This window comes from Nipponia nippon, unplaced genomic scaffold, assembly GCF_047370975.1.
Source record: "Nipponia nippon isolate SJK-2023a ecotype South Korea unplaced genomic scaffold, ASM4737097v1 scaffold_64, whole genome shotgun sequence".
Classification (NCBI taxonomy): Eukaryota; Metazoa; Chordata; class Aves; order Pelecaniformes; family Threskiornithidae; genus Nipponia; species Nipponia nippon.
In genome coordinates this window covers 110,308-124,043 of record NW_028262385.1, presented here as the reverse complement: position 1 = coordinate 124,043, position 13,736 = coordinate 110,308, and the positions used below count along the sequence as shown (strand labels likewise).

General features: G+C 54.6%; 1 protein-coding gene across 3 annotated transcripts; it reads right to left on the bottom strand.

Annotated features, from left to right (window-relative positions):
* Positions 1-3,146: 3,146 nt before the first annotated feature.
* LOC148051185 (olfactory receptor 14A16-like) lies at positions 3,147-13,343 on the bottom strand. 3 transcript variants are annotated; one of them, XM_087738293.1, is made up of 2 exons: positions 13,025-13,343; positions 3,147-3,760 (listed from the first exon to the last, which is right to left on the bottom strand). In XM_087738293.1, exons 1-2 carry the CDS (start codon positions 13,341-13,343, stop codon positions 3,147-3,149), a joined length of 933 nt encoding a protein of 310 aa, XP_087594419.1. The 3 variants fall into 3 exon arrangements, with proteins under 3 accessions (XP_087594419.1, XP_087594418.1, XP_087594417.1); XM_087738292.1 differs by having other exon boundaries at positions 3,147-3,779; positions 13,041-13,343; XM_087738291.1 differs by having other exon boundaries at positions 3,147-4,026; positions 13,288-13,343.
* Between the last annotated feature and the right edge of the window lie 393 nt (positions 13,344-13,736).

Here is a 13,736-nt window from a genome sequence, read left to right as displayed (position 1 = left end):
GGCTGGGGCTGTGGGCTGAGGTGGGCACTGCCGTGGGGCCAGCCCAGGCTGGGCTGCTCTGTGGGGCTGGGCTGGGGAGAGGTCAGGGGAGATGGGAAGAGCCAGGAAAGGTCTGGGCTGGTCTGGAAAGTGCCCAGGAGAGGACAACACCCATGTTAGCTGAGCTGTGTGACCAGTTTGTGGAAAACTGTCTTCCATGGGAGGCACCCCACGCTGGAGCAGGGGAAGAGTGTGAGGAGTCCTCTCCCTGAGGATGAAGGAGCAGCAGAGACAACGTGTGATGAATTGACCACAACCCCCATTCCCTGTCCCCCTGCACCGCTCATTGGGGAGGAGGTAGAGAAAATCGGGAGGGAAACTGAGCCCAGGAAGAAGGAAAGGGTGGGGGGAAGGTGTTTCAAGACTGTTCTTACTTCTCATTATCTTACTCTCACTTTTGATTGGCAATAAATGAAATTAATTTCCTCAAGTTGAGTCTGTTTTGGCCATGACAGGAATTGATGCTGATCTCCCTGTCCTTATCTCGACCCACGAGCCTTTTGTCATATTTTTCTCCCCCTGTCCCCTGGGGGAGTGATAGAGTGGCTTGGTGGGCACCTGGCATCCAACCAGCATCACTCCACCACAGAAGTAGAACATTTCCTTCCCTTTAAATTGGTTCCTTAATTTCTTTGTTGCTTCATTTGATTTTTTGACATTTTCTGAATTGTTCTGTCATAATCAGGCCTGTAACATTAAAAAGAGTATGGTTGTGTCTCACATGGAGTTCAGTGCCCTAAAACACTCCCTGCCCAGGACTGGCCTTGCCACTGCTTGCCCTTTCACACAGCCGGTCACACTCTGAGGGGCTGAGCTCTCTCAACCGTTCCAGAGAAGAAGGGTGACCGTCTTCAGGGAAACGCTCTGTTTCTGCATGGCCAACATATTTGTGTTACCAGCACTTCTGGAAGGAGTCCCTAAATCAGCAAGACACACTCCCTTCACATTCCCTCAGCGGTGCATGAGTTGTCATTCTATTTTAGGTGCAGAAAGGGACAAGATTGTCCTGACCCAGCACCAAACACCTCAACGCAGCTGTCTACCTCTAATCGAGTTGTCTAGGCTTCCCTTTGCAGTAAATGGAGAGACAGAAGATGTCTCAACCGAGATGCCTGGAGGTTTCCAGGTGACCAACTAATGCTCCAGAAGGGAGCCCTGGGTCACATTTCCAAGCACTTCATGGGTACATCTGTAACTCCAGGGCAGCTCAGACAGCCTCTGCATGTGGGCAAATGAATCCAGACCTGAATGTAGGTCTTTTAGTCTTGAGTTGAAACCTACTTAAAACTTATTCTAGGCAACAACTCAAAACAATCTTCATTTGCAGAATGTCAGGTATTTTGGCTGAGTGCTAATACTGTCTTTTTATTTTTGTATTTGGGAGGACCACATGAGCACAGTGCATTACTTCCCCTCTGCCAACATATTTATATGCAGCTGTTCATCAAAATACATTTCCTACCAGTGCTCTCAGTGGAGAAATTTTCTTCTGAAAAACTACTCTATCTATAGTGACTTATTTCCCATCTCTTCTTCAGCCTCTCTGCCCTTTCTCCTTCCTCTAACTAGTTTGTCTTTACAGAGAACTCCAGGTAAAGATTGATTGAGTAATCCAATGTGGGAGATATTTCTGGGCACCATCCAGTTCCCCTCCCTGCCCCCTACTCAATGGAGGGCTCCCCCCAGATATGTGTCGTCCACAAACATGTCGAGGGTGAACTCTGTCCCATTGTCCAGGCCACCACTAAAGATGTCAGACAGCACTGGCCCCAGCGCTTCTCCAGGAGGGACGCCTCTAGAAACTGGCCATCAGTTGGACTTTCTAACAAGGATCCTTATGTCCCCCCCAGCTGCCATGACATTTCAAAGCCAAAGGGCAGCAGCCTTGCAATGGCAGCAGCTATTTCCCTCAGCCCCCTTGGGTGCATCCCCTCTGCTCCCAGGCACTTGCCTGTGTCCAGCTGGCACTAGTGCTCCCCAGCTGCAGCTTGCTCTCACGTGGCTGAAGCTTTGCTACCCCAGAGGCTGCTGGGGGACTCAAGGACCAGGGAGACTTGGGGGCAGACCTTACCAGGCAAGGGGTAGGGAAACGAGGCAATGAGATCCTCAGCCTCTTCCATGCCTGTGCAAGGCCTTTTTGGACAGCACTGGAGGTCCAAGTAATTGAATCTTGCTGGGATTTATCTGTCCCTCACTGTCAGGAGGGTATCTCGGGCCAAATTAGCCTCAGATCCACACTTGGGACTTCATCTTGGAGGGGTTTCACTTGGGAAGAAGAGCCCAGGAGTGAGGAGCTCAGCCTCATGGTGAAAAATATTTTCCTTATCTCCAGGCCGAATGCCCAGTGGTATTTTCCTCCCAATATGCACCATCACTAAGAGCCTGGCTCTGTATTCTCCATGACCTCCTCGTAGGCACTGGCAGGCTGGGCTGAGGTCCCCCTCAGTCTTCCCTTCTCAAGGCTGGACAAGCCCAGCTCCCTCAGCGTCTCCTCACCGGCAAAGTGCTCCAGTCCCTGGCTGTCCTGAGGGGCCTTTGATAAACCCACTACAGCTTGCCAATATCGTCCCAGAATTAGGTATCTGAAGTCTGGATGGAATATTCCAGAGAATCCCTTCCCTCCATCTCCTGTCCATGCTCCTGGTTGTACAGCCCAGGATGCTGGTGGCCTCCCTTGCTGCCAGGGCACACGGCTGCCTCCTGCCCAGCTCGCTGACCACCAAGACCAGTCCCATTCCCAAACACATTGCCCCATGCCCTCCTCCCCTCAGCCCATGGAGAACACCAGCACAGCAGCACGGCCTTGTGGGAGGAAACATCTTCAGCCTGTTCCTGACCTCAGCTTTGGAAGAAGAGCCCAACCTCCAGACACCGGCACTGAGGAAATCTCCTTTTATTACAGAGATGTGACATGGGAGGCCAGCTGTGCCACCAGGCAAGACACATGTGCAAAGACCTTTGGGTCAGACAGACTGGGTTCATGCCTCTGGAGAAGCGGACTGCATGTAGACATTCCTGGAGAAACACAGTTATCACACATTAAATGCCCAAAGCACAGGAGATTCCCCAGATACATTGGAAATCACTTGTGAAGAGACATGGGCAGCTTACTGCTGCTGAAAGACTGCTGATTGAATGAGCTTCTTCAGTGCCTCTTTGAGCTCCTGGTTCCTCATGCTGTAGATGAGGGGGTTCACTGCTGGAGGCACCACCGAGTACAGCACTGCCACCACCAGGTCCAGGGATGGGGAGGAGATGGAGGGGGGCTTCAGGTAGGCAAACATGCCAGTGCTGATAAACAGGGAAACCACGGCCAAGTGAGGAAAACACGTGGAAAAGGCTTTGTGGCGGCCCTGCTGTGAGGGGATCCTCAGCACGGCCCTGAAGATCTGCACATAGGACACCACAATGAAAACAAAACACCCAAAAGCTAAAGAAAAACTAACCACAAGAAGCCCAACTTCCCTGAGGTAGGAGTGTGAGCAGGAGAGCTTGAGGATGTGGGGGATTTCACAGAAGAACTGGTCCACAGCATTGCCGTGGCAGAGGGGGAGTGAAAATGTATTGGCAGTGTGTAGCACAGCATGGAGAAACCCAGTGCCCCAGGCAGCTGCTGCCATGTGGACACAAGCTCTGCTGCCCAGGAGGATCCCGTAGTGCAGGGGTTTGCAGATGGCAACATAGCGGTCGTAGGCCATGACGGTGAGGAGATAAAACTCTGCTGACATCAAAAAGACAAACACAAAGATTTGGAAAGCACATCCCATGTAGGAGATGGCCCTGGTGTCCCAGAGGGAATTGGCCGTGGATTTGGGGACAGTGGTGGAGACTGAGCCCAGGTCGAGGAGGGAGAGGTTGAGGAGGAAGAAGTACATGGGGGTGTGGAGGTGGTGGTCGCAGGCGATGGCAGTGATGATGAGGCCATTGCCCAGGAGGGCAGCCAGGTAGATGCCCAGGAAGAGCCAGAAGTGCAAGAGCTGCAGCTCCTGTGTTTCTGCGAATGACCAGAGAAGGAACTGGGTGATGGTGCCGCTGTTGGATGGTTGCTTCCTCTGCCCGTGGGGTCCTGTTCTTAGAGGAAGAGTCAATGAAGGGTTAAGGGAAACTTTGCTGAGAAAAATCAAAGCTTTCTTTTAAATTCTCACTCTGATAACAGTCTGCCTCATCCCCCACCCACCCAATTCTTTTTCCAGACCTTCCTTCAGCTCTGTGGCTGCAACTCTGGCTTGTGCTGGCCGAGCAATCTGTGAGGAGCAGGGCCTCTGCCCGCTGCCTGCCAAGGAGTCAGCCCTGCTCTGCAGCAGTGAGATCATGGGAACGGTGGGACAAGGGGTCAGTCCTACTGTTCGACTTTGACAGATGAAACTGCTCCTAACTTAGAAGGGGTTGCCAGCACCTGCACTCCCAGTGCTAAGGAACAGGGATTGATGAAGGCAACTTGAGAGGTTTGGGTTTTTTAATACTCCCCCCATTTCACCTGTGGAGTTTTCTTGGATGTCAGAAACCCTCAGCATTTCTGCTGCACTCAGGGAGAACAAAGGGAGTCCTGTGAAGCAAAAGGATTGCCTGGGGCTTAGTGTAGAAGGAGGGGAGCTGGTCTGTTGGGATTAAAACCAGCTTATGCTCCAGCCTCACAGACTGCATTGCCCACAGCCCCACAGGTTACAGGAAAGCTGGGACGCTTGTTCCCATGCACACAGCTGCATGAAAGGACCCACAAGATCAGTGTGCGACTCCACAGCTGAAATTCCCATGCCCAGAGAGCCTGGCAGCAAGAAGGAAATAACAATAACAAGAGAGAAACAAGGGAAAACACAGTGAGGGTGTGGCTGAGAGAGGCCAGGGCAGAGGCATTGGGGCACTCAGACAGCGCTCCCCTTCCCCAGTTGTGCACGCCACCTACCAGACACCACCATTGCCGGGCAGCTGCTCTCAGCCCCTGTGCTCTGCAGAGGGAACTGGGCCCGTGGCTGCAGAGCTGCACCACGGCTCTGCTGGAGCTCTGGCTGCAGAGGAGGTGGTTCACGCCTTGGAGCCCCCAGCCCTGAGGGCAGAGGCTTTGGTGGGTGGGAGAGGAGGCAAGGGGGCTTGCTCAGAGGAAGGGGTCTGCATTGGAGGGGATCATATAGAGGTTTCTGAATTCTCCCTCCCACAACATTTCTGGGTTTACTTTCCTCTCATTCCCAGATCATCTCCCTGCTGCCTGGAGATTTTCCTGCTGGGAGATGTTTCCCTGTCCCATGTTTTTTCCCTCTCAGTGCTCACAGACCCCATCCCAACCTCTGTGCACTCACCTTGGCCCTCCAGAAACCTGCCTGTTTGCAGGGCAGTGGCTGGGTGCATGTGCCTGTTTCCAGGTGGAAAAGGGCAGGTCAGAAGAACCCTGATGGGTCCAGCAGAGGTGATGCTGGTGCTGTGGATAGGCAGAGCAGTGGCTGAAGGGCACATTAGGAGGCTCCTATCAGGAGTTACTGATCACTCAGTCAGGAGTCTCCCTGACTTCTTTAACGTCAATAGATCCTTTTCCATTTGTCCCTTTTCCACTATCCCCCAACCCAAAATAGGAAACTGAAAAGACAAATTCAGGAACTCTTCATTGTCTTTATGGCAATCCCTGCCAGGACCTTCTCCTTGAAACATCCCTGAGGAAATATTCTGGGGCTGAACTGGAGCTGTGAGCAGCCCTGACCCATGCAGCACCCTCTCAACAGCAGAAGGACCCTGCCCTACCAGGGGTCCCTTCTTCCACCCACAGATTCTCCCCACAGTGCCGTTGGGAGCTCCCTGGGCAGGCTGAGCACTGACCCTGGCACACAGACCGCTGGGGCACAGGGACCCTGCTCTGAAGGACAGCCCTGGGCATCCCTGGCTGTGCACCCGGCTTAACATCCTTGCAGTCATCCCCGGAGGAAGGCAGCCATCATGCCCTGTCCCTCTGATGGTGCAGCAGGGAAAACCTGCTCTGGAACATGTCTTCCTCCTCTGCACTGGAGAAGCTGTGAGAATCAACCTTAAAGATCCCATAGGTTGTGGGATGTAGCAGCTTTTGGAGATCCCTCCTGCAACTGCAGCTTCACTGCCCTGCTTCCAGGGACTTACCGTGTCAAGGGCTCTGAAGATTTCTCCCACAGTGAGCTCCCAGCATTCTCCCACTCCAGGCTGCCTTTAACCTCTCTCTGCCTCGCTCCTCTCCCCTCGCTGCCTGCAGGCAGTGCCCTCAGCCCTGCTGCCCTTTGCAGAGGAGCTGCTCCTGGGCAGAGCTGTCTCTCTGCAGTGCTGCCCACTTGCCAGCAGCTCCCTCCATGCCAGGAGCCCAGCCCAGCTCGGCAGCAGAGGCCCAGCCCAAGGCACCACTTTCTCTGCCCCTCTGGGCTCCCTCCAGGTGTCCCTGGGGCTCTAAGGGCTGACAGCGCCTGAGAGGCAGCAGGGTCTCTCCTCGGGAGCAGGGGCTGTCACAGACTGATGTCATCACTGCCTCTCCCTTTCTGAATGCTGGAGAGATGGATTTTAGAAGTGGCGTTTTCCCAAAGATGGCGTGGTGGTCTACGAGAGGTGGAAATGTTCCCGTCCCTTTACCCCTCTCCCCATCACATTGCCAGGTGGGACACCTCGGCAGTGACAGGCAGAGATCATTTCCCCCCAGTGTAGGACAGCGATTCACCTCAGCCCATAAGGTGTCTCCTCTCTGGTGAGGAGGCCAGAGACTGCAGTGGGGTTCGGCTCTCCCCCATGCACCCCACAGACCCACAGCTGCTGGGATTCCTCTTGCTTCAGCTCAGGGTGCACAAAACAGGTGCCTGCAGACCAGCCCCTGCCCTGAGCACCCACTGGGATGCGTGGGGATGGGGGGTGGCAGTCAGCTGCTGTCACACAAACTCCTGGTGGCATTTGAGGTGCCAGGGGTGGTCCAAGACTTGTGGATGTGTCTGCAAGCTCTGATGGAGCATACCTGGGACACTCACACCTGCCCGAGCATCAGCTGTGAGGCTGGTGGGGAGGGTGCCTTGGCCACCTCACATTACTCCCAATGTTTAGGGCATCTGAACGTCTGTCAGACTCACATTTCCATGGCAGCTGCTGGACTTTCAGCTGACCAAGAGGAGGAGTGCTTGAGAAGGGGAGTCAGATCTGTCTTGCAGCACCATCCACTGCACTCCCTAGAGCTCAGCTCACTGCAAAGTTCAGGCACGTGCACATCCCTGCAGTGAAGGCACCTACCTTGGTTCAAGGCTCTGTTTTAAATGGCATCAGAAAGGCCTCTAGTGCCATGCCAGGGGAGGCTGGGGTGCCCAGTGAAACTGCCTGTGGCTAGCAAATGTGGCACAGAACCTCCAGGAAAGCCATGTCCCACTGGAGTGGGGGCTGGGCAGACACAGCAGGGCCTCCCAAAGGAGTCCAGTGCCTTTGTGCCAGCACCTGAATGCCAGCACGCCGGCAAGGAGGCAAGGTCCATCTCATCTACACCCACATGTGCTGCAAGATTGGGAGGCACATCACACCAGGGTCTCCACTCATGTCCCTGGACTCTCAACCCCTGACAGTTCTCTTCTCCCATCTCCTCTACCCACTTACCTGATGATATGAAAAAAAACCCATGCCACTGATGTCCACAGGCTGGCTGGAGTGCAGGCTTACCTCACCTAGGGACTTTCTCAGGGGTACCTTGTGTTCCTGGAGACTGGCACAAGGTGCTGCCGAGACAGCTCAGGCAGCAAACTTCTCTCTTGCAAGGCCATCATGGCCCAGGCCTGCCTTTCTCTGCCTCGGGGACTGCAGGGTTTGTTGTCTTCATGAGCATCTTTCATCATTACATTGCCACCTGCCATCCTTCCCAGCACATCTTTGCTCTGAAGCAAAGCCTTTGCATACGCGGGGTCCTGGGTGCTTGGTTCCAGTTTTCTCTATGAGAAGCCTTTGCTGAGCTGCTGCAACCGGAGTGTGCACCAACGCCCTCAGCCTGGGACACAGGCAGGAGCATCTGGAGCCCCTTATTCCATCACGGAGCTTCTGAGGGAAACACTGCGGTGACATGGTGGGACAGGTTGCACAGTGTTGGGTACTGTCATGGCTAGATACAGGCTCCTTAGGGGACACTGAGGGTGATTGGTGAAGGTGAGAGAATGAGACCGGGGCATGCCCTCTATGAAGGATGGGGCAGATGGAATGTATGGTGGGGCAGAAGACAGGCTGCATGAATGCGGGTGAGGAACAGAGGAGAAACCAGTGAAGGTGACATGAAGGCGGGAGTTAGAACCACTCAGTCAGGGTGAGGAAGTGGACAAAGTCTTCTGTAGGCAGCCGAGGAATTCCCCAGATCAGCGACCTTTGCACTCATTGGATGGGCAAAGTGCTTGCGTGCAAACAGTCCCATGGGGTCCTGGAGAATCTCAGGGTTAACTTCTTTTCCCAGCTGCCAAGCTGGCCAAGAGGGTGAGTCAGGGCTGGGCAGGGATGTTGAAATGTCAGCCTTGGCTGTGGTGACTGTGGAGACCAGCAGAGCGCAGGTTTGGGATCTCAGAGAAGCAGACATTGTCCTGCTCATAGCCCTGGTAGTAGGAGATCCCATGGAGAGGAAGCTCTGAAAGGGAAAAATCTACGAAAGCTGAGAGGCCTTTAAGGACATCTTCCTCCGGGCACTGGAAGGGTCTGTCCTGATACGCAGGGAAACAACCCTTCACCTCAGGAAACCCACTGAGCTCAACAGGAACCTCATGGCTGAGGTCCGGTGCCACAAGGAGGTGGAAGCAGGGAGAGGCTCCAAAGGAAGAGTTTAGAAACGTTGTCTGGAGAAATAAGGATTGTGTTAGGCGAGTCAAAACTCCCCAAAAGGTCAAGCTTGCAAGGGATGTCAGAGGGCAACGAGGTAAGCTGCTCCATCTTCCTTAACCATGACAAAACCACAGAAAGGTGAAGTGGGCCACTGCTGAATTTCGGAAGAGTAGATGCAGCTCGGTCTGAGGTACACGATGTCTTCTTTTCCTCTGTCTTCACCAGCAAGCTCTCCCAGGTCTTTGTGCCCTCAGGCAGGACTCAAGGAGGAAGAAAACAACCAGCAGTGGATGAGGATCAGGTCAGGGGCTCCTTAAGCAAACTCACCCCTTCGGAGTCTACGGAGGGGATGGGCTGCATCCAAGGGCGCTCTTTCTCTGCAGTCCCTGGATGGGCTGTTAGCAAGCAGAAGGCCAAGGGACATGACACTGGAGAGTGATCCATGGCACCCTAGCTGAGACACCCCGTGTCAGGTTTAGTGCAGCAGCCAAACGCAGAGGCATATAGAAATGTGTCAGGGTCCTACTGAGCACCTTCCTTGGTCACAGGCCAGCTGGGAAGTGGAAGAGGGAAAGCGGCTGAGCAGCAGTGATCCCTGTCTGGCTGGGTCTGCTTCTCACCCTGACCAGCATGGCCAGTGCAGGGCCACCCCATGGCCCCAGGGCACCACAGTCCCCTCGCTCTGCAGAGCAGCACCGCCAGCTCAGAGCCCTGTGGGGAGCGTGGCCAGGGGTGCAGGAACGGCCGGCCAGGCCAGCATGGACACACTCACCTGGGGAAAGGGTCTCTGGGGAGAAGGGGTGTCCAGGGAGAAGAGCAGGGCACCATGGCTGTGGAGGGGAGAAATAAAAAGAGCACCCCGTTCCTGTGTGTCCAGCTGGGGCAGGCTGCTGTGCTGCTGGGGCAGCAGGAGCTACCAGAGGAGCCCCAGGGCCAGGACCCTCGCGCTGTCCTGGGGAGCAGGACTGGCACAGGGGGGAAGCAGGCTGCTGGTGGTGGGGATCTCCTGAGCATGACGGCAGGAGGGACACTGTCACAGCCCTCTGTTTTCTGCTGTCATGGCCAGCCTCCAGGCCTGGGGCTGCTGGGGAGGCTGAGACACCTCTCTGCCCTGTAAAAGCTGCTGTGCCCTTCGGAGGGGCTGGGGCTGTGGGGTGAGGGCCCAGAGCTCTGCAGCACCCTGTGGCTGGCATTGCCATGGAGCCAGCCCAGACTGGGCTGCTCTCCTGGGATGGGAAGGGATGGGGAGAGGGCAGAGGAGGTGGGGAGAGCTGGGGAGGGGCTGGGCTGGAAAGTTCCCAGGAAACGAAAACACCAGCGTACAGCTCAGCTGTGTGAGTGTGGAGGGTGGGGGCACGCAGCAGTGTCCTCACACAGCCAGGCCTGGCAGAGACCTGAAGGGCCAGCAGAGCAGGACCTGGTCTGTGCCATAGTCCCTGCACACCGCGAGCAAGCTGCCCCAGGGCGATCATCACAGACCTCCACCTATTCTCTCTTCAAAAACCTCTCCAAGGGAAAGATTCACTGAGCCATAGAATAAATTGTGTCTGAAGAGAGCCCTGAACATCATCTTGCCTCACTCTCCTGCTCAAGGCAGGGTGAACCAGATGAGATTATTCAAGGCCTCCACCCAGCTTTGCATCATCCAGAAAGGAGCTGAAAGTGCGCTCCATCACATCATACAGGGGGATAATAAAGACGTCGCAGAGTGTTGGCCTAAGTATTGGTCACTGAGGGATGCCATCAGCAGCTGGCTGCCCAGAGGACTTTGTACCACTGGTGACATTTGGGCCTGATCGTCCAGCCAACTTCCCACCCAATGTCCACTTCTTCAGCCCAGGTAGCACTAATCTGGCTGTAAGGACACCACAGGAGACCAAGGCCTTGCAAAATTCCATGTACACAACACGCCTTTCTTTCCCCTGCCCTTTTTGGTTCAGCAATCCCTTTCTTGTCCTTTAAGTGCCTGGAAATGGCTGCAGGATGACATGTCCCATCCCCTTCCCAGGGACAGAGGCAGGCTGACCAGCCTGTAATTCTCCCAGTTCCCATTCCCGTCCTTCTTCAAGATGGGATTGATGGCTGCCTTTCCAGGGACCCCAGAACGTCTCTGATTGCTCTGGCACTTTTGAGAGCACAATCCAGAATCACGGGCAAGGGTGACTTGGCAGACAGGAGCCCTTGCAAGGAGCCTGTCCTGGGCAGCTGAGATGAATCTCCCTGTGCCCGGGGGGTTTGTTCCTGGAGTCACACACAGGAATGGCAGGGTTCTGTCAGGCGTCCACATCTGAGCTGGCCTCGTGAACTCCTTATCCACCCAGGGGTGTTCAGAGACCCAGTCCTTCCCTCTTACACACAGAGGCAGGGCACTGCAGGAGTCATAGTGTCTCTCAGGCCTCCTGCTGCCACTTCCAGAGGCTGGGAGGCACCTCAGCCCTGCGGTGTATCGCCCTGCTCTGCACTCACCTGAGATGCCCCTTGTCATGGGGAGTGGACATGGGGACCTCGGCTCAAGTAAGAACATCCTACTCCTACATTCAGGAGGTTTCAAATGGGATGTTACTCCCAATGTGAAGTGACCCCGAGGCAGTGTCTGTCCCACAGGCCTCCATGGAACCCCAAGGAATAGCTGATGGCATTTGTGCTCACTCAGGTTCAGCTCAGCTCAAGTACGTGATGTGTGTGCTTACATCTCCTCTGTACAATGCAAACATGGACTTCTGACCTACTCCTTTGGTGACCTTCCATGGAGGGACAAAGCACCTCTTCAGGCTGGGGTGAGAGGCCAGTGCTGGCAATGGTGGTTGTGAGGGGCTAGTGCAGGATGATTGCCCTGGGGCAGCTTCCCCAGGGTGCACAGCGAACACAGGCACAGACCAGACCCTGCTCTGCTGGTCCTTCAGGTCTCTCATAGGAGGCCTGGCTGTGCAGGGATGCTGCTGTGTGCCCCAACCCTGCACACTCACATTCTTTAGCTGTATACTGGTGTTTTCATCTGCGGGCTGCTTTCCTGGGCATGTTCCTGAGAGAATCTTTGGAAAACACCTAAGCCTTCAGGCACTGCCTTGAGATGATCACCGTTCTTTTTGGAAATGCTCTTATGGGAGCCAGCTCTGTCACAGAAGTGCCCATTGCCTGTCCCTGCCTGTGGTCACAGGACGACCACGCAGCACGACTGTGCCCAAGATGCCAGAGCACTCAGGTATTACACGAACACAAGGGATCAGAAAGAGAGTGTGGAAGTGGCAAGAGAACAGCCCTGGAAGACCAAGCGCTGGTGCTCCCTGGCAGTGCTGCCATGCTGGGACTCTTTTCCCCTCCACTGATGCACCCAGGAACTGTCCCTGCAGCTCCAAAAAGGCCTTGGAAAAAGGATGTCAGGAAAAAAATTATTGCGGCAGGGTCCTTTATTTTGTTTAAAAACACAGGGAACATGGCTCTTCATTTACACTGCCGCTCAGTCAGAAAAGCAAAGCAGACAGTGAATTAGAAAGGAGATGACAACATTATCACAAGAAAAAAGCCACCACCAACAACAAAAAATAGAGAAGACAGGCTGGGCCTGTAATGAGCTACAATATAACTGCTATGCAGAAGCAATTTATTGCTCCAAAAAACCATCTAGTTACCAGTTTCCATACCGCACCCTTGAGGTCCTGGTTCCTCATGCTGTAGATGAGGGGGTTCACTGCTGGAGGCACCACTGAGTACAGAACTGCTAACACAAAGTCGAGCGAAGGGGAGGAGATGGAGGGGGGCTTCAAGTAGGCAAACATGCCAGTGCTGACAAACAGGGAGACCACGGCCAGGTGAGGGAGGCACGTGGAAAAGGCTTTGTGGCGTCCCTGCTCAGAGGGGATCCTCAGCACAGCCCTGAAGATCTGCACATAGGACACCACAATGAAAACAAAACATCCCAAAAAAAGAAAACCACTAACCACAAGAAGCCCAACTTCCCTGAGGTAGGAGTGTGAGCAGGAGAGCTTGAGGATGTGGGGGATTTCACAGAAGAACTGGTCCACAGCATTGCCTTGGCAGAGGGGGAATGAAAACGTATTGGCCATGTGAAGGAGAGCATTGTGAAACCCAGTGCCCCAGGCAGCTGCTGCCATGTGGACACAAGCTCTGCTGCCCAGGAGGGTCCCATAGTGCAGGGGTTTGCAGATGGCAACGTAACGGTCGTAGGCCATGATGGTGAGAAGAGAATACTCTGTACCAAACAAGAAGAATACAAAGAAGACCTGGGCAGCACATCCTGCGTAGGAGATGGCCTTGGTGTCCCAGAGGGAATTGGCCATGGCTTTGGGGACAGTGGTGGAGATGCAGCCCAGGTCAAGAACAGAGAGGATGAGGAGGAAGAAGTACATGGGGGTGTGGAGGTGGTGGTTGCAGACTACGGCAGTGATGATGAGGCCATTGCCCAGGAGGGCAGCCAGGTAGATGCCCAGGAAGAGCCAGAAGTGCAAGAGCTGCAGCTCCCATGTGTCTGCAAATGCCAGGAGGATGAACTGGGTGATGGAGCTGCTGTTGGACATTTGCTGCCTCTGAGCATGGGACACTGTCAGAGAAGGAAAAGAGAGTGTCAAGTCAGGGGAGACTTCTGCAAGCAAAATCAAAGCCATTTCTCATACACCGTCAACCTACTACAGACAGACACCCTTTTCCTTTTCAAGGAGACCTTCCTTCAGCTCTGTGGCTGGAGCCCTGGTTGGTGTTGGCTGAATGTGCCATGAGGAGCAGGGCCTCTGCCCGCTGGTTGCCGAGAGGTCAGCCCTGCTCTGCAGCAGTGGGTTCATGGGAAGAGTGGGGGCAGGGGCCAGTCCTGGTGTTCGACCTTGTCTCATGAAACTGCTCCAAGTGCAGAAGGGGCTGTCAGCATCTGCACTCCCAGTGATAAGGAACTGAGGTGACAGAAGCCAGGTTGAGAG